This window comes from Desmodus rotundus, chromosome X (assembly GCF_022682495.2).
Source record: "Desmodus rotundus isolate HL8 chromosome X, HLdesRot8A.1, whole genome shotgun sequence".
In the NCBI taxonomy this organism is placed as follows: domain Eukaryota; kingdom Metazoa; phylum Chordata; class Mammalia; order Chiroptera; family Phyllostomidae; genus Desmodus; species Desmodus rotundus.
This window is the reverse complement of record NC_071400.1, coordinates 45663590-45683234: the sequence shown is the minus strand read 5'-3', so window position 1 is coordinate 45683234 and position 19645 is coordinate 45663590. Positions and strand designations below refer to the sequence as shown.

The following is a 19645-nucleotide window of genomic DNA, read 5'->3' as shown; positions in this document are numbered from 1 at the left end:
ACCTCTGAATGGGCAGTGCCTGCCAAGGGCTGGAAGCAAGCTGGCATTTGTAGAAGGTAGGAAGGGCTGGTTAATTGACCAAACAGTGCTGTTAGAGAAAAATCAACCCCACCCTGGTAGTCTCTCCATACCTGGGTTCTTCTTCCTACCCACCCTGTGATGCCCACCCCCATGTCCCAACTTCTCAGGCCAAGAGTTCCCACCAACAGTTGTGAAACATCTTAGAAGCAATCTGTTCCTCATAATAAACAGGGGGAAATACCAAAGACTGATTTATAAATCAAAGCAGGTTCAGGTATTTGTTCTAAAAGCAGCTCTTATTCATGTTCTGGTCAAGTTTTCAGAACTGATAAGAAAAGAGATGGCTGAACAGACAAGACATTAGGCCCAGAATATGCTAAACTCTTATCAAGTGGTGTCATCCAAAGTGAATCTTGGTGACTCTGGCACTACTGAGGCTCTTCAGGTGGACCCTGTCTTGGCTCTCACCTGTAGACCAGTGGTTCCCTAAAGGAATTCCATGGACTGAGGCCAAAAGAGCTGCATCCATATCACCTGAAAATACCTTTCCTTAGCCACAGACCTATTCCACTAGAATTTCTAGGGCTGAAGCCCAGGATATCTATATTTTCCACACACTCCCCTAGTCAACCTTGATGTTAAGAACCTCATTTCTTTCCCTGCCATAGTCCACCATTAAGGTTTACCTGCTTTGAGTCCAGTAGTCTCCTAAGGCTGATTGGGAACTGACTACTCTTGAAAGTAATATGATAATTTAGTTCACACTTAAGTGTTTGTAAATGATAGTAGCAGAATGTAGCACTTTCCCAGGGTTTTTTTGCATTAGTAAAAAAAAAAAAATCTAATTCCTCAAAGTGTAAAGAACTCCATTAGAACCTCAGATGGTGACTACTGTCATAGTAAGGTCAGGCAAACAGCTTGGACTGAGAGGAATTTATCTCAGTGACCTTCAACTCACACTTCTCAGGTAGCCAGTCACATATGGCATCTATGCCAGGACTGATTCAAGTTACAAGTCCTCACAAGAAGCCTGTGGGAATCATTTCTTAGGTGTTCACCTGATTGATTGTGCACAAATGGCACTTGTTTTTATTTCTTTTTCATTTTGATGTGTAATTGACATCTTTGAAAACTATGGACCTGGCAGCACCAGGGCTTCCTATTCCTGGTATATAGTGTAAGGCTGCAAGCTGGTTCCCCTTGTATCCACCTGATTGCCACTCCAAGCTTTCCTTAAGACCCTATCACCTATGACCCCTGCATAGTACACAGCCAGCTCTGGATGGCAGAGAGAGCAGAAACCATGGCTTTTGATACTCATGGGCTTATCTCGAGTGTCCTGCCTTGCCATCATCTTGCCAAGTCCTGTCACCTTACTACCCCTTTTGGATTATGCAGAAGCTGGCAATAGAGAGGTGGGGGGAAGAAATGAATTATGCCCTTCTGCCTGCTATTTCTGTTAATTAGACTTTGTGAAAAGCTGAGAGGGTGTTTGCATACATGTGTATGTGCTTCCATGCTTCTCTTTCTTCCTGATAAGGTGTGTGTATTCCTTGTCAGCAATTCCCAAACCAGCTGGGAGACCTTCCTTAACCCCTCCCACCACTCCTTTTGAGTTCCCTGTCTCTGTTCTCATGGATGGGAGCCCTGCCAAGGGAGGAGTTGCCTTGTTTCTCTCCTTTCTTTATGTTTGAGTAGTATGTCCCCTACACCTCCCTGCCACTGTCCTCAGCTAGGCTGCCTTCTGTCCATCCAGGAAGCCCAAGGTGGAGGTGTGCAGCTAAAGAGTCAGGAACCCTTAGCAATTGTAGAGCCCTTCTTCCCAACTCATAGAGTCCCACAACAGAGGATCAAGAAGCTACCTTGTCCTCACCATGAGCTCATGGTGAATAGCTCTTCTGTGAGGTAAGCAAGAGCCTCAGACACTCAATGTGAGATCCGTGGGACGCTAATACTGCTTACCCATCATGGCCTAGGAGCTGAGTGCCTGACAAAACTGGCATTATTACTGTGGTTTTGTTCCTCAAGGAACCTGTACCACTTCAAAGGTCACTTATTCTATAGTGGGGCCCACAGTGGAGCCAGGTACACTACCTCAGAGTCCCTGGCCTCTTCACATTCCCCTTGTCTGCTGGCCTCACATCCCCAACAAGATCCTCCTGGTTCTTGTCTTCAAAGCACTGCCAATAGCACCAAGTCTTTCGCATACCACTTAGAGTAACCTTGGCAACTACCAGGAAAAAATAGCTTAGAATTTTGGCTCTTGGAACTGCTCCAGAAAGCAGAAAACATGGGGAGAGGCCTAGATAGACTGGTGGAAGGCTGGTGCAGACAAGCATGGACTGGCCTTTTTTTTTTTTTTTTTTCTGCTTTCTTTCCCAGGCCATGGGAAGGATGCAGCAGGTCAGGATTCCCAGAGGATAGGCCATGATGATGGGGACTGTTTGCCTACCTGAAGCTGCTTGCTGATCTGGGACAGCAAGATGGAACAAGGGTAAGACAGAGAGGAGCTGGCCAAAGAAGGAAGGCCAAGAGGTTAACAGGTAGAGATGACTCCCCCACTAAATATAGGCCTCCTTCTCAGAAAAAAGGAACTGCCAACTCAGAGAACAAAGACCTTTTTTCCCTTAGTTTACAAATCCCAGGGGTTAAGGAAGGGAATCAAAAAGGCACTGTTGGCCACAATATCAGAGGATCCTTAGGTCCCAGAGCAACTCCAAGCTTCATGGTTGTGTGTTATCCCTATCTAGATGGGTGTGGGCCAAAGGGCAGGTTGGAGAAGAAAAAAGCAAGCCCAATTCTGAGAATGAAGTGATGCCCAAGGGTGGCAGTGGTATTAGCCTTCCCAAACCCCAAGCTACCCTCCTAAGCACCCCCAAATCCTAGGATTTTTACTGAAGCAAACATTTCACTGAGATATAATAGTAGGGAGATTTCTGAAGTTGCCACAGGTCCAGGGTGTTGTGAAAGGAAACACAATTTTTGACTTGTACTACCAGTTTTTTAAAAATTTCCCTGATATGTACTTTGCACTTTGAATAGGCTTTCAAGCAACTTTGAATTAAATTGTTGAATGGAATGGAATGATAATGGCAACTAGTGTGGGGAGCGAGGAGGAGGAAGAGACTCCACTTACTGTGGTTAATTTTACACTCTCTTTTTCAGGGATATCTACTTCACACTTGTAGATGGGTAGTGAGGAGAATGAAAAATGAGAAAGGAGAGGGCTTGGGAAAATTATGGAGGTAAATTTTCCCAGTTGCAAGACATAAGGGGGAAAGAGACAGGCATAAATATTGACACAAGATTCATGAAATTCAAGATTCACTGAGCTAAATTGCATTTCTGGATAATGTTGCCAATACTTCCAGTCTTGCTGAGATACCAGGATAAACTGCTTCCACCCATAGGTAGCCATGAAAGTTGGGGTGATGAAGGTGATTTGACAAGAGCACTTTTTGACTTCTCTGAATGAGTGGGGTAGAACCCTTGTCAATATTTGGGTTGGTTCTGCCTGTCATCACTAGTGTCACTCAAAGATTGTGAAGCTTACATAGGACTCTGTCCCAGAGGGAGCCAAAAGGCACAATTCATTGCTCCTACCATCATTCAATGCCAGGGTGTGGCACAAATCAGGTGCTAGAGCTGCTTTTCCAAAAGAGTGCATCCATTTCCATCTGGACTCTCCTTGGTCTTCTACCATCACATTCTGCATGTGTCTCATTCTTCTCCCCATTTTTCTACTCCCCAAAGTTGAGGTTCTGGGTCGTGACCATGCAGGGACATTCACCTGACCCACAGAGGACAAGGCACTTTCTCTGTCACTGTCTTTCCTTGTTGCTTCCATCCTTCTGGAGTGTGGGGATTTTACATGAAGCCAAAGTAACAGTAACAATGTAAGTGGCAGCAGCCTTCCTGTCTATAGTCTTCCACCCTGGAGTGGAACCACAAGGGAAGAGAGAAGATAAGAGAGAAGCAAGGACAAATTTAAGAATGCCATTTCAGTCTCCTTATTCCCCCAACCTCTTCAGAAAAAGGGACAAGTAAGTATTTAGAAGTAGACAAAGCTTCATCCTGAACAGGGCCTCAGTGGAAGAGTTAAGTGGGGAGGGTTTTTTTGTGGATGTTCCATGTCTTATTACTAGTGCTAATGCTCCCATAATCAATATTCTTTTTGATTTCATTTTCCAGCTGTAACCCAGTATTTGCTTTGTGGCTTGTCCTGCACCTCTTGCATCATGTCTTTTTCTGGTTCTCTTGACACTAGATCCTCTGTTTTGCTAGCAACTTTGCTGAATCTTTGGGTGGAACATTCCCTGTAGAAAATAAGGAAGACTTGCCTATAAATAGTTTCCTTTGGGCTGCGTGGTACACAATGCTTCAAGTGTGACAAAAAGGGAAGTGAGATGTTCCCCCTCATCACCACTGTCAACCTACTGCACCCACCCTGAGTCTGCTCCCCACCCCTGGTGGCTTTCTCTGATCCTGCGCATGGGTTCTGCAGCCCACACTGTCTAGTCTACATCCCACTGTCCTGTGGGAACCCAAAGTAGGAAGGGCTCTTGTCCTAGAGAATCTGGCTTTTGAAGTGGAACAGACTAGTGGAAATGCTGGGACACTTCTTCCAGCTCAAAGGGGACAAGTTGGCTTGCAGGGCCTGCTAACATGGAGGAATTTGTCTCCATCCTCATTATGCCACCTTCCATCTAGAGGGTTGTCCCCGAGAGAGGGTCAGCCATGTCTGTTTAATTGCAGAACCCCATGGCTGTAGGGCTAGAACTGAGAGCCAGCAGAAGACCTGGCTTATCAGCTGGGAGCTCTTGCTATGCTGGCTCTGGGTCCAGCCTACCTTGTAAATGTAGGATGGGAGAAAGGGGGGTTGGAAACTTTTACATAAGGTTGCTGGGCTATTATATTCCTAGTCCATTGTTTCCTGCCTGGGGTCTACCTTCAAAGCCCATGTAGGACATGAGGATTCTGAAAGCCTCATGGATCAGCATTTGATTCAGAAAAGTTAGATCAGATCATAGATATCTTGTACAGGGTAAGCTTCCACTCACTGCAAGGTCTGATGCAGCTATTCTGGGCAGAGAATTTTCTGGCATGCTGAAGATTCAGCAGAAAACCTTTTAAGTTCTTCCTACTTCTCATCCCCCCACACCTGCTCTTGTTTGAAAGTCTTTCTACAGGGACATTTATGTCCATTGTCTTCCCTTATCAAGCCCTGGGATCTTGGGATCTTGGGATCCTGGGATCGTGGGATCCAGCCACTGTTTGATAAGAAGTGTTACAAGGAGTGATGTCACTCAGCTGGCAGCTGGCAAATCAGAGGTGTAGAGGGGATGTAAGATTGACTGAATATGGGCTGAACCTGGGACATCCTTTCAAAAGTTGTCTTTTTCAACTAAATCCCTGACATGAGCTTGTTTTGTTGTTGTTGTTGTCGGCTTCACTCTCTTAAAAGCTGAGCACAGCAGAAATAGGAAAAAAGGGAGTTGATTAAGGGCTCCAGTTTGTGGGGCCCTGGGAACTGGAAGTCAGACTGGACTGTGAGGAGTACACTAAGACTCCATAACCTTAATCGGGATATTGTTTACCCCAGGACTGCATAATCCATTCTGGTAGCTACCTGGTTGGATTAATGTCTTCAATTTCCTAGACAGTGAGAGCTTTGAAGGCTGCATGGATGCCTTTCAAAATGACATGGGTGAGCACAGCCCTCTTATACAAAAAATTGGATACTTTAGATATTCTCCCTATCCCCCGATGCTGCTTTCTCCTGCTATGAGTGTCAGAAAAGCTGGCTGTACTCACAGAGCTCAAAGTCAGCCTCTGGACCACTCTCTAATAGTGCTGCTGCAGTCCCAGGAGCACTCCTCCTTCCCCCTCACCTTTTCTTTCATTTCACCACTTTCCTGGCACCTCCAACCCATTCCCCAACTACTTAGAATCACTCACTCAACAAACCTATCCCTTTGCCATAGGACAGGTGTAGTAGGAACAAACTTGGTCTCTAGGTCAGGAAGACCTGGGCTGGAGTCCCAGCTCTACAATTTACTACCTGTGCCACCTTAGGCAAGGTAAGTTCTCAGACCCTCAGTTTCTTCATCTGTAAAATGATGGTGACAGATGGTGCCAACTCTGCAGGGTTGTGCCATGCCCAGCACAGTGTCTGGCCCATAGCCTATGATGCTCTATTAATGGTAGCTGTTATTGTCAGTGGGTCTCAAACTCAGCTTATTTTTAAGTGTATTTTATTATTAATAATTTTATTTTATTCATGTATACAGCTTATTTTTAATTGAAGTATAATTAACATATAATTTAAACATAGGTTAGCTAGCAAACTTATCCTCTTTTCTTTTCCTTCCCCAAACTACCTGGATTTCTCTATCTCCATCTCCATATAAGGGAGTCCCCACTAAAGGAGCTGTTTTTTCTTCTGCGCTATGCCTTGTTTTCCTGGTGGTGTTTTTTTCCTGCCAACCCAGATTATTCATCTCTCCCTTTTTCTTTTCATCATCTCCCTTGGAATCTCAGGGTAGGTAGTAATAGTTTAGAAAAAATTTACAAGCTGATGAATTGTCAACTCAGAGACTCTTCCTCAATTAAGAAAGCTCTGTGTAGTACAGAAGGCAGGCTAATATATCAGGGAATTTCAATATAAATTAAGCTTATCAATATAAGAAGTTTTTTTCTCAGCTAATGTTCTTGATGACCTATATAGTCTGGACTTTGTTTTGTCTACTATACAGGGGTCTTAGTGTAAAAATTTATGTTCAGACTGCTTGTAACCTAAATGTAACATAATATCCTGAGATTGGGATTGTCTCCCACCTCAATTGGGATGAAGAAAAACACCATCCTTGGCTAGTGTAGTAGGTTTTCTTGAATAATTCTGTTTGTCAGCTCTTTGCAACAGAATGGCCCTTGTGCATATATTACCACCAGTCGAGTCCAATGGGAACCCCATGTCATAATGAAAAATATTGGCTGTTTTGTGGCATAACTGCCCTGATAGCTTGGAAAAACATCAAGACCTTCAGACTGTGCTCCACTGGGGCCTTGGCCAGGGTTTTGGTGCCAGGCACCTGGTTAGAAGAAATATCCTGAAGGAAATAATAATTACCTTCTTTGTTGATAAGACAACCTCAGTACTTTTCCAATAGCAAGATTGCATTAAGGTATTTCTTTGGGCCACAGCCTGAATCACAAACTGATTCATGAGTACTGGCCCTAACCTCAGCCAAACTATTGTATATATGGTGGAACCCAATGTTCTCCTGATGGCCCTGAGTTGGTGTAAACAATACTCTCAGTTGCATCACCTCTCCGGTGTTCTGTCCTGGTTTCTCCTTTGGCTGCAATTCTGTCTCTGTCCACAAGGTGGCTTCACATAGGAAAGAGCTGGAGAAAAGGCCTTCAGGCTTCTGATGTCTTGCTTGTTTGTTTTAAGCTTGGGGCTGAAAAGATGAAAATATAGTTTGATGGGAACATATATAACTCTTAATAGATAACAATAACCTCGGTTTCCTTGTAACCTGGAGTTTCTTTTTGTTCCAAAAGTACCCTCTAATCCTATGTATGGTTGGATCCATCACAGGGTGGGCATTTTCCTGGGATGATATATGTATATACACATACATATATATATATATATATACATGTATATATATACATATATCATCCCAGGAAAGACTATAGATAGATAGATAGGTGGATAGATAGATAGATAGATAGTGTTGGTTTGTAGTTTTATTGTTTTTTGCTGTTTATAGGAAAGTAACAGAATCTTGTTTTGAAAATAGGGACATGAAATCCTGGATAATGTTGTATGTATTTTCTTTGCAGAGTAGGGTATAGAAACCAGAGAAAAAGGTTTGGCATCTTGTGATGATTCCAATGCCCACCCCCCTACCGTTTCCTCTCCCATCATCTGTCATCCGCCTGGCCCCCAGCTGCTCCCTGTACATGTTCCTCTATTCATCTGAGCTGCTTCTGTCCTCTGCACAGGCACATTGGCATGCACAGATTAGCTCAGAACTGTGAATGCTTCTCATGCATGTCACAGACCTGTGCATGTGTCAGTACACAGGCATATCCAAAGGAGGAGCTGAGTGTACAGGTGCTGGAGTTGGGGCAGATCAGTGAGCCCACTACCTGGGTAAGGGGGCATGTAGGTGGAAAACATATGTGTGCAGGACAGAGACTGAGAAGGCAAGCGATGGGAAGAAGGTGAGACTCCTCTTGAGGGTGAGTGTCCAGGGAGTGTGGTGTGTGACAGCATTGCAAAACCATGGGAGTATGCTGGCTGACCTCTGAAGAAGAGTTTTTAAAACCAGCACCGCCCTCTACTGCATGCTCTCTATCTCTTGTTATGGCATCTGTATTAATTTCTTTAAGAAATCAGTTCCAGTTTGGTTTTTACCAATCTCCAGAGCCCTCTTTTGAGATGCCAGTTGGCACAAGAAAGTGCTGAACTGTTTACAGTCCCAGCTTCAGGTTCAGGGAGCGGATGTGGTTTCACTGGGCCACAGAGCCCTGTACAGGACTCATTTGCATGACCCCTGACGCCTTGTGACGCAGCTGGCTCCTCCTATATAAAGAAGCAGGAGCCGAAATATCTCCGAGTCTGGGTTAGACTGGCGGCCGTGGAGTTTGTGACACACTAGGTGACACCCCTCGAGTCACTTTCCTTCAAGTCGGGAGCACTTGCCTGGCTTTGGGTCCTCTCGGCAGCCTTTGCCCCTCCTATCCCTGGGTTGGAGGCAGAGATCCCAGTCCCTGCAGTGCGCCAGCAGCCCCGGCCACCTGTCTAGGTTGCCCAGCCTACCGAACCCGCCCAGCCTGCCCAGCCCGGCCCGAAGCGCGCCAGAGCTCCCAGGCAGCCCAGCCATGAACACCAAAATGTATCAGACCCCCATGGAGGTGGCGGTCTATCAGCTGCACAATTTCAACATCTCCTTCTTCTCTTCCTTGCTTGGAGGGGATGTGGTTTCCGTTAAGCTGGACAACAGGTAAACTACTGACCGAAGCTCCCGAGAGGTGGGGGCTGGGGCTGAGCTGGGAGCCGAGCTGGGGCTGAGCTGGGAGCGGGATCTGCGAAAGAGTCGCGAGTCACCAGTCCAGGTTCCCCGCGATGCAGCATCCTGGGAAGGGGCGGGAGTAGGGTACACGTAGGAGGAGGGGGGGAGTCACCGCCGCACTGGGATCCGCCGTCCTAGCGTCCCTGCGGCCTCTGCGCTGTGAGAAGGAGCTGCAGCAGCCTGAGGCAGAGGCAGCCGGAGGCAGAGGGGCGGCGGGCAGGGGTGGGCAGGGAGCTGGCTGTGCTTCGCGCTGCAGGGGAGTAGACCGAAAGCTTCTGAGCCCAGAAGGAATTCGTAGCTAGGTTCCTAGCTCGGTAGGTTTACCCGGGACCTTCTGAGCCAGAGCTGCAAAGGACTGGCGGTGGGAGATTCCTTGGTCAACCCGTCCCATTGTTTGCTTGTTGCCTGGTCTAGCGAACAGGCCACGCTGGCCCATGCGCCGTGGGACCCACGCGCCGCTGCGCGCTGAGCTCTGGGTGGTGGCAGCGGGGAGCCAGCCTCGGTGGGAAGGTACAGCTTCCTGCAGGGGCCAAGAAGGGACCTAGGGACAAAGTGCCCGGAAATGGAAGGCCAGACAGAAGAAGAGCTGGGACAGATGGAGGACTTTGGCCACAGCTGCTGGGTACTCAGAGTAGAATGGAGTGGGTAACACGGTTGCTTTGCTTTTTTGTCTTGACAGTGCCTCCGGAGCCAGTGTGGTGGCCATAGACAACAAGATTGAGCAGGCCATGGTAAGTGGCATCACTGCATCATTCCCATCCCCCGTTGTAGCTGCTGCTATGTAATTCGGCATGACTTAGGGGGTGGGTGCAAAGCCATTAGTAAAAAGCCTGAGGAAGCTGAAAGCCTGCTTTTTATCCCCTTGTAGGCCTTAAGTAGAGTCCTATTAGAGTGCCACCTTTGAGGGCATTTCCAGTCTACCCTCAATGGGCCCTTTCCTTTCTTTCTCCCTCACCCGTCCTGGAGCTTTGCAGCAGCCTCTGGCTTCTTCCTAGGCCTGTTGCAGAGATGTAAGCTCAGATACTTTCATTTGTCTGCATCCGGCATTTGGCAGGGGCCAGAGCTCATTGGATGCGGCAGCACTGCAGTGCCTCTGCAGAGCCTGGGCTGGGGTCAGGAGTTGGGAGGGAACAGAAAACAAAGCATCCCACCCCTTCCCTCTCCCTTCACCAGGTAGAGGTTGTACTCCACAGAGCAGCCATAATAGTTGCAGGGGGTTAAGTCTTCTAGCAGCTAGCAACACTTAATTGTGTCCTGGGGCCTAATGACACAGTTCCTGACCCTAGTAGAGTCATCGAATTCAGAGAGGATGCAGCAATCAGGTAACTTTCCCCTAGGGTAAGCATCTTGCCACTCCAGGCTTCAGGAAAGCTGTCAGTGTGATGGGCCATATGAACAGGAGGATACTCCAATATTGCCAATTTTATTGTCTTGGTGAAGACTCATAAAGCAGACAAACAGTGTGGGGTGCATTGCAGATCTTCTCTGGGATCTGGGCCAGCAGCAGGAACTTATATGGAAATGTGGATATAACCATGCACCAGCAATCAGCAAAAGTCTCACCCAAAATGCTCCTAAGCATCGAGCTTTGAAAGTCATTGGAAACTAGCAGGGTGGATCCTGTGTAGCTCAAAGCTGGGCTCCCAGTACAGGTGTTGCCCTGATCATGCAGCTCTCCTGAGCAAGCATTTAGGTACTTCAAGGAAGGGTGCAGGAGGAATAGGGCTTCAGAGCCAGTATGCTGAGGGGTTGCTGAGGGAAGGTTGGAGGTCAGTGGCATGAGGGACATCACAGACACCTTGATGGCTAGGTGAAAGTGCTGAGCAGGAGCCATTGATGGCTGATGAATGGCTTTATTGTGATTTCCTCTGTGACAGGATCTGGTGAAGAATCATCTGATGTATGCTGTGAGAGAAGAGGTGGAGGTCCTAAAGGAGCAGATTCGAGAGCTGGTAGAGAAGAACTCCCAGCTCGAGCGTGAGAATACCCTCTTGAAGACCCTGGCCAGCCCAGAGCAGCTGGAGAAGTTCCAGTCCCGTCTGAGCCCTGAAGAGCCAGCTCCTGAAACCCCACAATCACCCGAGGACCCTGATGGTTCTGCAGTGTAAGTGGCTCTGTCCTCAGGGTGGGCAGAGCCACTAAAGTTGTTCTACCTAGTTCTTTCCAGTTTGTTTTTGGCTCCCCAAGCATCATCTCACGTGGAGAACTTTACACCTAGCATAGCTGGTGCCAAGAGATGTCCCAAGGACATGGCTACCTGGGTCCACTCCAGTGACAGACCCCTAACAAAGAGCAGGTCTTTGGAGGCTGAGTTGCATGGGGTCTTGTCACCCCAAGCCAGTGAGCCTCTAATGCCACCGTGCCCTGGGGACTCCCAGGGCCCAGGCAACTTTGCTGTGACTGGCAGAGGAGAACGGTAGTTTGAGATGTGATGCCAGTTTGGTCCAGAAAGTATAAGGGGGTCTGCTTTTCATTTCCATGGACATCTTTAACAGCTTCACCTGACAACGACTGTCCCTATGAGGAAGCCATTTGTGTTTTAAGCAGAGGCACCCTCCCTCTTATCCCCTGCTTCAGCAAGGCAGGGCCACAGATGGGAGAGATTGAGCCAAGTCAGCCTTCTGTTGGTTAATATGGTATAATGCATGGCTTTGCGCACAGTCCAGTGTGGGATTACAGCTTTGGGATGACCACCTTCAAAGTTCTGTTTGGTTAGTAATGGCATAGTTTTTCTATATAGCCATACGTGCGTATATATACCCATAGGGCTAGATCTATATCTTAGTGTAGTGATGTATACATATACACATACACCTACGTTTTGAAGGGCCTAACCAGCTTTGGGAGTATTGACCAGTCCCTTATCTCTTAAGGCTAATTCTTTGACTGTGTTCATTTACCAAATTGATACAGTTTGTCCTTTAGGTTAAGTAAGACTAAAAAGTAAAGGCAGGGAGAGGGCTAGCCTCTGAATGCGGCCATGGATGCCTTGCTGCTGCAACCCTTACCCCATCTATCCACTGAAGACATGTGAGGCCCTATTGTGAATGCCAAACCCACCATTCACTGGTGCTGACTATATAGAATGGGGTTGAGAGAAGATTAGCTGGGACTTCACATTGTTATTCAAAAACTTTTTTTCATGTTTGTGGAAAACTTTCAAGTGAAGATTGGCTTGCTGGGGGGGGGTTGTTTGTTTGTTTGTTTTTGTGGACAAGGGATGAACAAGGCAATGGCTTTGACCTGATGGTGCCTGGGTGATGTGCTCAGGGAACTTGTCTCTAGGAGGTTCTGTGGCGGTGAACACTTTCCACTTGGATTTTGATTTCTCAAATGTAGCTTAAAATTTCAATAAACTTTGCTCTTTTTTCTATAAATAAACCTGGTGTCTGACTGAGTATAAATGGAGTGGCTGGTAAGGGCTCCTCATGTGGTTAGGAGCACTGTTTTCCTGATTTACTGACCATTCATGAGCATCCCCTAAGTGGCAGGCCTATTCTACCTCTATGATCCTGCATAACTCACAATACCCACATTGTACTGGTGAGGAAGCCGATACTCAGCCAGTTTAAGTGACTTGTCCAAAGTCATACAGCTGTTACAGCAAATTGGTACTCAACCCCACATCCAACCCTCTCTGTCCTACCCCTGCTTTCAGATGACATTTTCAGAGTGAGTGGCAAGGTGACTACTAATACATAACCTCAGCTTGAGGGAGTGACTCGGGAGGAAGGATACTCCAAAAAGGCCCAAATGAAAAAGGAAGGTTATACATGTGAGTGAGCAAGAAGAGGAACTAAACAAACAGGAGTGAGCCTCTTCCTTCTTAAAACATAAGGATCACTTAGTGCAATCACCTTAATCCCAATCCACATAGACCCTTGACCTTGGAAAAGGAGCGAAAAGAGCCTTAGAAAAGAACACAGAATACATGTGGTGGTCAAAACTCCAACCCTTTCCCCTGAGGAAAGATTCTCTCAGCCTCTGCTGCTACACTTGTCAATGCTGGAAGTTTGCTCACAAAAACTCATGAGTCGCATGGGCAGGACCAAGTCTAAGGATCCTGTCTCCAGCTTCCCTCCTCTGCCTCTCTTTGAAGTTCATCCTTATCCATCACTCTTTCCCCAGCCCCATGTCTCTGGCATCCAGAGTTCTGCCATTTCTCTGATTGGCCATCAATGAGCATTTGGTGTCTACCACACCCTAACCAGGACCCTGAGCTGTGTTCTAGGCCCACTGTGTTCCCAGCAGACGCTATCATCCCTATTTGAGTGATCCATTCAATTTCAGCCTCCTATAGTATATATACCTATTCCTTTGTCACTTTCAATTGAATAGACTCCTTGATTTTCCTACACCACAAACCTCAAATACCAAGAGGTCTTGGCCCTTCCTTTGTACCAATCATGGCCTGAATTAAAAATGTCATGTTTCCTTCACTGTAAAGCTCACACATTAGCCTGTTCTTTTCTAGTCAACAAATTCCTCTTCAGAAAGTTTCAAACGCCTTCTTGGTGGCCTCTCAAATCCCAGTTTCCCCTGTTCCTAATCTGTTCTTGATGACAACTTCATTGTCTACAATTTGGTCATGGCATGCAAATGTCTCAGCTGTTGAAATGTATACACACTTTGGACCAGTCAGCCATCCCCAAAGTAGACTGACTCTCCCCAGTCCCCACTTACTCCCAAACCCCTCCTCCTTTCAAGATGAGCTGAGGGACTTTTTGACTCTTTAGCTCTTTTATAGACTTTCCAAATGCAATTTCCAACCAACGAGTGAAAAGATGAAAAAAAAAAAAAAACCCTCAGAAGATGTCCCAGCAAACACACAGCCATCTCTGCTGATCCAGCCCTTCCCTACAAGAAAAGGGGAAAAATCTTGACCATAGTCACACAGTGGGAAAGAGAGAACAACTTTGTTTCCTAGGCAACCCCAACTACACAGAGACAAACACTACCACTTAGGAGGCCACAGCAGTTCCTAGACTAGATAAAAGGAACTTTGTGGCTATTTGTTAGTCACATATAGGATCAGCTCTTTTTTTTTTTATCCCACAGAAAAACAACTAGAGGTGGGGAAAGACAAAAGAACACATTGCTCCTGGAAAGAACTTCAGTTTCTGAGCTCAGCTGGTCCAGCTGGACCCAGAACAAGGAAAAGAACAAGAGGAACAGCAATAACAATGTTCCCTTGCCTGGACATGCTCCCTTTCCCTGGCCCCTCCTATCTATTATCTCATCTGATCCTCACAGCAGCCCTCTTTGTATGTCAACAAGAATCACAAGAGCACCCCTCCACGCCTCTTCTCATGAACATGGAACATTTTGTTTCCTGCCCTTAGAAAAAGAAGCAGTTAAGATTTACCTCCATTTGACAGACAAGAAAACTAAGAGCCAGAGAGTTCAGTGCTACTCCTACAGTGCCCACATATCCCATGGGGCAGTGGTTCCCACACTGTGTGACCACAATGGCCCATTTTTAATGTCAAGAATAACCTCAGAACTACCCCTCCAACCCAATAGTAATTGAATTTTTGGTATCTATTGAGAGAGAGAGAGAACACATAATGACAAACTGTGAAGGTGAGTCCAGTGAAGGCTTTTAAAGGAGTGTATTGTATTTGCCACAAAAGCACAGAGGTGGATATGAAAAGTAAAACAAATGTGAGTGGTAGATGACTTGCATATAAGGACTATGGAGGTGCAAGGTGCAAGGCTCTCAGGCTAGGAAGTACCACCAAGGAAGATGTTCCCTGTTGAGGTCTGAGAAGAAACCCAAGGTGTGAGCAGATGAGGAAGCAGGGCCATTAGAACCTGGAGTGTGGGGAGAAGGCTCTTTCTACTCTAGAAAGATCACAGAAAAGAAGGTACACAACCCACTGTCACTTAGGGTGTTTTGAAGTTATCCCAACATCATCCTACTTACCCTGGAAAATTTTGCTTTCAAATCTCTCCTTGTCTCCTGCTAGTTGGTTAGAAATTAATGGACATAACTAGAGCATTGCAGACAGCTCAGTTCCTCAGGTTGTCTCATGCAGAGAAGCTTGCTGGAACCCAAATACTTAATATTTAACTACCTCTTCTGGATCAGGCAAGGTTTGATAGAGAACTCCGTCAGTTAGCTATTCCAAACAGAAGTGGTTTCCAGGGAAGAACTGGCTGGAAAGGGCCATAATAACAATAATTATAAGGATAGCTAACATTTATGTGGCACTTACTTGGTGTCAGACACTATTCTAAGCCCCTTTACATCTATTGCTTCTTGTAATCTCCACAATCCTATGAAGATATGCCATTAAGATCCCCATTTTACAGATGAGATAATGGAACACCAAAGCACAGAGAGGTAAAACAATTTGCCCCAAGTCATGCACCTAGAGAATGGAAGATCTAGGACTGGGAGGAGGGGAGACAATGCATTGAGAAAAAAAAAGGATGGAAAATCTCAACAGTTTCCATAATTCTTCATAGACTAGGTAAGTGTTCTGGGGCCAGGGAGGAGAGGGCAGAAAAGAGACCACCACAAAGTAGCAGACAGGCTAACATTTTAAATGACCAATAAATCTGGAGGGATGAGAGTTAATAAGGAAGGAAGGAAGAGGGAGAATGGGGGGCCAACTTGGCTGGCTCTCAGCCAAATGAATAGACATAGGATCTAATAGGTCTCAGGGAGCCATGGTAGGCTTTTGAGCAGAGAAGTGATGTGATGCCAAAAATATTTGCAGAAGATGGTTCCTGACAGCTGAAGGGACTGTAGCCGAGAAAGGCTAGCTGAAGGCATGCCAGCTGTTGTTGTAATACAGGTGTGAGGTGATGAGAGGCAGCTGAGATGGGAGAGAAGTTGTGGAAAGGAGAAAAAGGGTCAAAGCCAAAAGCCAGCGAAAGGCAATATTTCTCCAGGTGTGGTCAGTGTCTGTGTGCATCCAGCTTGTTTAACTGCAAATTCCAGGCCCTACTCCCAGACTAAAGAGTAGAGTGGTGCTTGGGAACTGATAACTAACAAGCTCCGCTGGCGATACTGGAGGATGCAAAAATTTGAGGAGCCTCCTCTAAGTGAAAAATCAGCATGACCTGGTAACAAAATGAGCTGGGGAAGAGAGAGCTGAAGATGACTTGAAAGGTTTTTTGGTTTTATTTGTATTTTTAAAATTGTGGTAAAATATATATAACATACAATTTACCATTTTAACCATTTTTAAGTGTACAGTCCAGTGACATTAAGTACATTCACATTATTGTATAAGCATCACCATCATCCATCTCTAGAACTTTTTCATCTTCCCAAACTGAAACTCTATACCCATAAAACATCAATTCCACATTCGCACCTCCCCCAGCCTCTGGTGACATGAAAATTTGATTCTGGAGGAGGAGGAGACTATGGAAGTACTGAAGGAAACAAGTGTAGGAAAAATTTCAGATTTTCAGAAGGAAAATTAATTCCAATTTTGATCTCCAGTTGAGCTAAGCATATTTACATAGGAAATATCTCAGAACCACCTGTGGAAACAAATGTGACATCCAGAGCTAGAGCACCAGATGCAGGTTTGTCTGTGAGTCACAGGAACTGAAGTGATGTGAGAAGACACATGCCCCAAGAAGTGGGTGCAGAGGAAGCCATGCTGTAGGCCCAGAGCCTTGTATGCCCTTTGGAGGCCACCCACTGTGAGTCCATGCAAGGGAGTAAGAAGGGCCAGCTTGAGAGGTGTGAAAGACAGAGACAGAAAAAAAAAAAAAAAAAAAAACAAGGGAACACTAAGGTTTGTGATCTCCTCTCTATTTTTATCTCTTTGTCTCTTCTTTTTGACATTTCTTCTTCACAGTCATTAGCATAAGCCCCATCTTATAAAATTAAACTAGTCTCTAAAAGTCACTTCAGGGAACACTGAGGCAGCTGAGGTATTCTAGAAAGAGGAGTCAGGAGTCCTGGGGCGTAGTACTATTCTTTGGCTAACAAGATATATAACCTCGGACAAGTCTTTGGTGTCTCCAGACTTCAGTTTTCCAATTTGCAAAACAAAGTGGTCACCCAGGATCATTTCTAAGCCAGGTTCCCAGTAAGTAACTGGGCCAACAGAACCCCGCAGCTCTGAGGTTTGTATGCATTACCTCTTTGCTCAAGCCCTCATTTTCCCTTCCAGCTCCCATCCTCATATTGATTTCTATCAAGTTGCTGAAGAAATAGCCACTTTAAAAGACCAATACATGGCTGCGTACCACAATACTCCATTTAGTTTTGTAGAGGAAGGAATCACCTACAATCTTATTTCCTAGGCTTGCTCATTTCATGAACCACTTCTTACAAGCTCTGGGTCACCCAACTCAAATGGGAGGGAGGTGAATGGGTTGCATGGAGGCTGTCTTGGGTAGGCAGAGAGAACCGGTTTGCCTTTGAAAGAACTGTGACTGATGCAAATAAATGGAGACGACAGGAAAGGAATGAAAAAGAGTTGACTCCAAGAGGGTGCGCAGGGATAGACAAGAACTAGAAGTGGAATGTGAGCAAAAAAGGATGGCCCCAGCCCACTGGACTTTCCTCACCTAGTTCCTCTGCTGTTTTGCTGCTGTTGCACTGGTAAACTTCCTGCTGCCAACACGTAAGAGAAAACAGGACACATTCTGTACCACAGACCAGTTCCATGGGTCCTGAACTGTCACAAACATCTCTTCTTTGAACTCCATTGTAATACAGAACTCAGTCATTTAAGTGCAAAACTAATCTAACCATTGTGCAGAAGCATCTTGAGACGCAAGTCATGTTCCAGTGAGTTAAGTCACACCTGGGATAAAGAATACAGTGATACGTCACTAGGGTTGAATGGGGCTCTAGAAATTAATTGCCCCAACCTCCTCACTTCCAAGGGGAGGACAGTGAAATCCCAGAGAGAAAAATAGGCCCCTCACACAGTCAGCAGCAGGGCTAGGATGAGCCCTGTGTTATTACAAATGACCCTCTTTCTCTAGGCCTCAGTGTCCCCATCTGTAAAATAAGGGATTGAACCAGTGCAATAGTTATTAACATTGGCTGTGCATTGGTACCTGGTGAGAGTTTAAATGCAATACTAATGTATGAACCCCATCCTCAGAAACATTGCTAAAATTGGTCTGGGGTTGTGACATGGGCATAGGCATTTTTAAGCTCCCCAGGTGATTCCTGGATGATCTGTGAAGATTGTCTCCATCTTAATATCTGGATCCACTCATTACGCAAATATTAGCACTTACTGTGTGCCAGGCACTCTGCTAGGCACAGACTAGGTCAGACATAGGCTCTGTGATCCTGGAGCCCATTTCATACTTACATAAATAGAGAGCATATGAGATAGACTGCTCATATTAGCGGGCCTGTTCAGAGTCAACTCTTTTCTTCTTTCTCCAAGCAGCTTTATGATTAATAGAGGTGATATTCTTATCTCCTGCCTGACTCATGTGTGTATCTATCTTGATTTATTCTGATTTCAGTCAGAAGACAAGAGATGCTATTAATCAGCATCCTCAAACGCTAAAACATTCTGTTACAGATGACGGGCAGTATACAAATAATCTTTTATTTTTAATTTACCTTTGCAGGCTTTTCCTTCTCTATCTGCTGGAGTGCCTCTGGGGTAAACTCTACCCTCTCTACACTCTTTTTCTCTAGTTGGTTCCATCTATTCTTTTTTAATTTAATCTTTTTATTTTGGCATTATTATTTAGGCCTCTTATGCAACCTCCTTCCAGCAGTCACCACACTATAGTCCATGTCCATGAGTCCTTTTTCCTTTTTGCTCAGTTCCTCTACCCCTCAGCTCCTCCCCACACTAGCTTTTATCTGTTCCCCATCTATGAGTCTGTCTTTGTTTTGTTTGTTAGTTCACTTTGTTCATTAGATTCCAAATATGAGTGAGATCATATGGTATTTGTCTTTCTCTCACTGGCTTATTTCACTTAGCATAATGTTCTCCAGGCCCATCCATGCTATTTAAAAAGGGTAAAAATTTCCTCTTTTTATGGCTGAGTAGTATTCCATTGTGTAAATGTCCCATTGTTGTTTTATCCATTCATCTACTGATGGAAATTTGGGCTGCTTCTATATCTTGGTGATTGTAAATAATGCTTCAGTGAACATAAGGGTTCTTATGTCCTTTCGAATTAGCGTTGTGGGTTCCTTCGGATATATTCCCAGAAGTGGGATAGCTGGGTCAAAAGGCAGATCCATTTTTAATTTTCTGAGGTACCATATTTTGCCATGCATATTGCGCTCCCATCTGTAGTGTACACCCATGTTTTTGGCCCAAGTGTTCAAGAAAAAAATCTTTTGTTTTAATTCTTTAATTCAACTTTTTAAGTGAGACTTTTTATTTTATTTTTTTAAATTGAAGGTTCCTTACTGGTACTGCTTCCATGAATGGCCATGACCAGGTCAAAAAGGGGAGGAGAACCAGGTGGCATGGGGAAGGGTCATCTCCACAACATTCCATTTATACCCAGAACTAAATAGACAAGCACAGAGTCACTACTGCAGTTAGAAGTTGGCAGCATGGGAAAGGAGGGGAACA

At 45.4% G+C, this 19645-nt stretch overlaps 1 protein-coding gene across 7 annotated transcripts in view; it reads left to right on the top strand.

Moving 5' to 3' along the window:
• Positions 1 to 12488, top strand: part of TSC22D3 (TSC22 domain family member 3) — a 60853-nt gene extending 48365 nt beyond the window's left edge. For 5 of the 7 annotated variants that reach the window (XM_024551601.4, XM_045188494.2, XM_045188495.2 and 2 more), the window contains exons 3-4: positions 9787 to 9838; positions 10985 to 12488. In XM_024551601.4, the coding sequence (XP_024407369.1) occupies positions 9787 to 9838; positions 10985 to 11215 (283 nt within the window). In that variant the 3' untranslated portion in view covers positions 11216 to 12488. Of the gene's footprint in view, positions 1 to 8631; positions 9039 to 9267; positions 9422 to 9786; positions 9839 to 10984 lie in introns of those variants that run through there. The other 2 variants (XM_024551603.3, XM_024551604.4) reach the window with 2 other exon arrangements.
• Positions 12489 to 19645: the final 7157 nt, after the last annotated feature.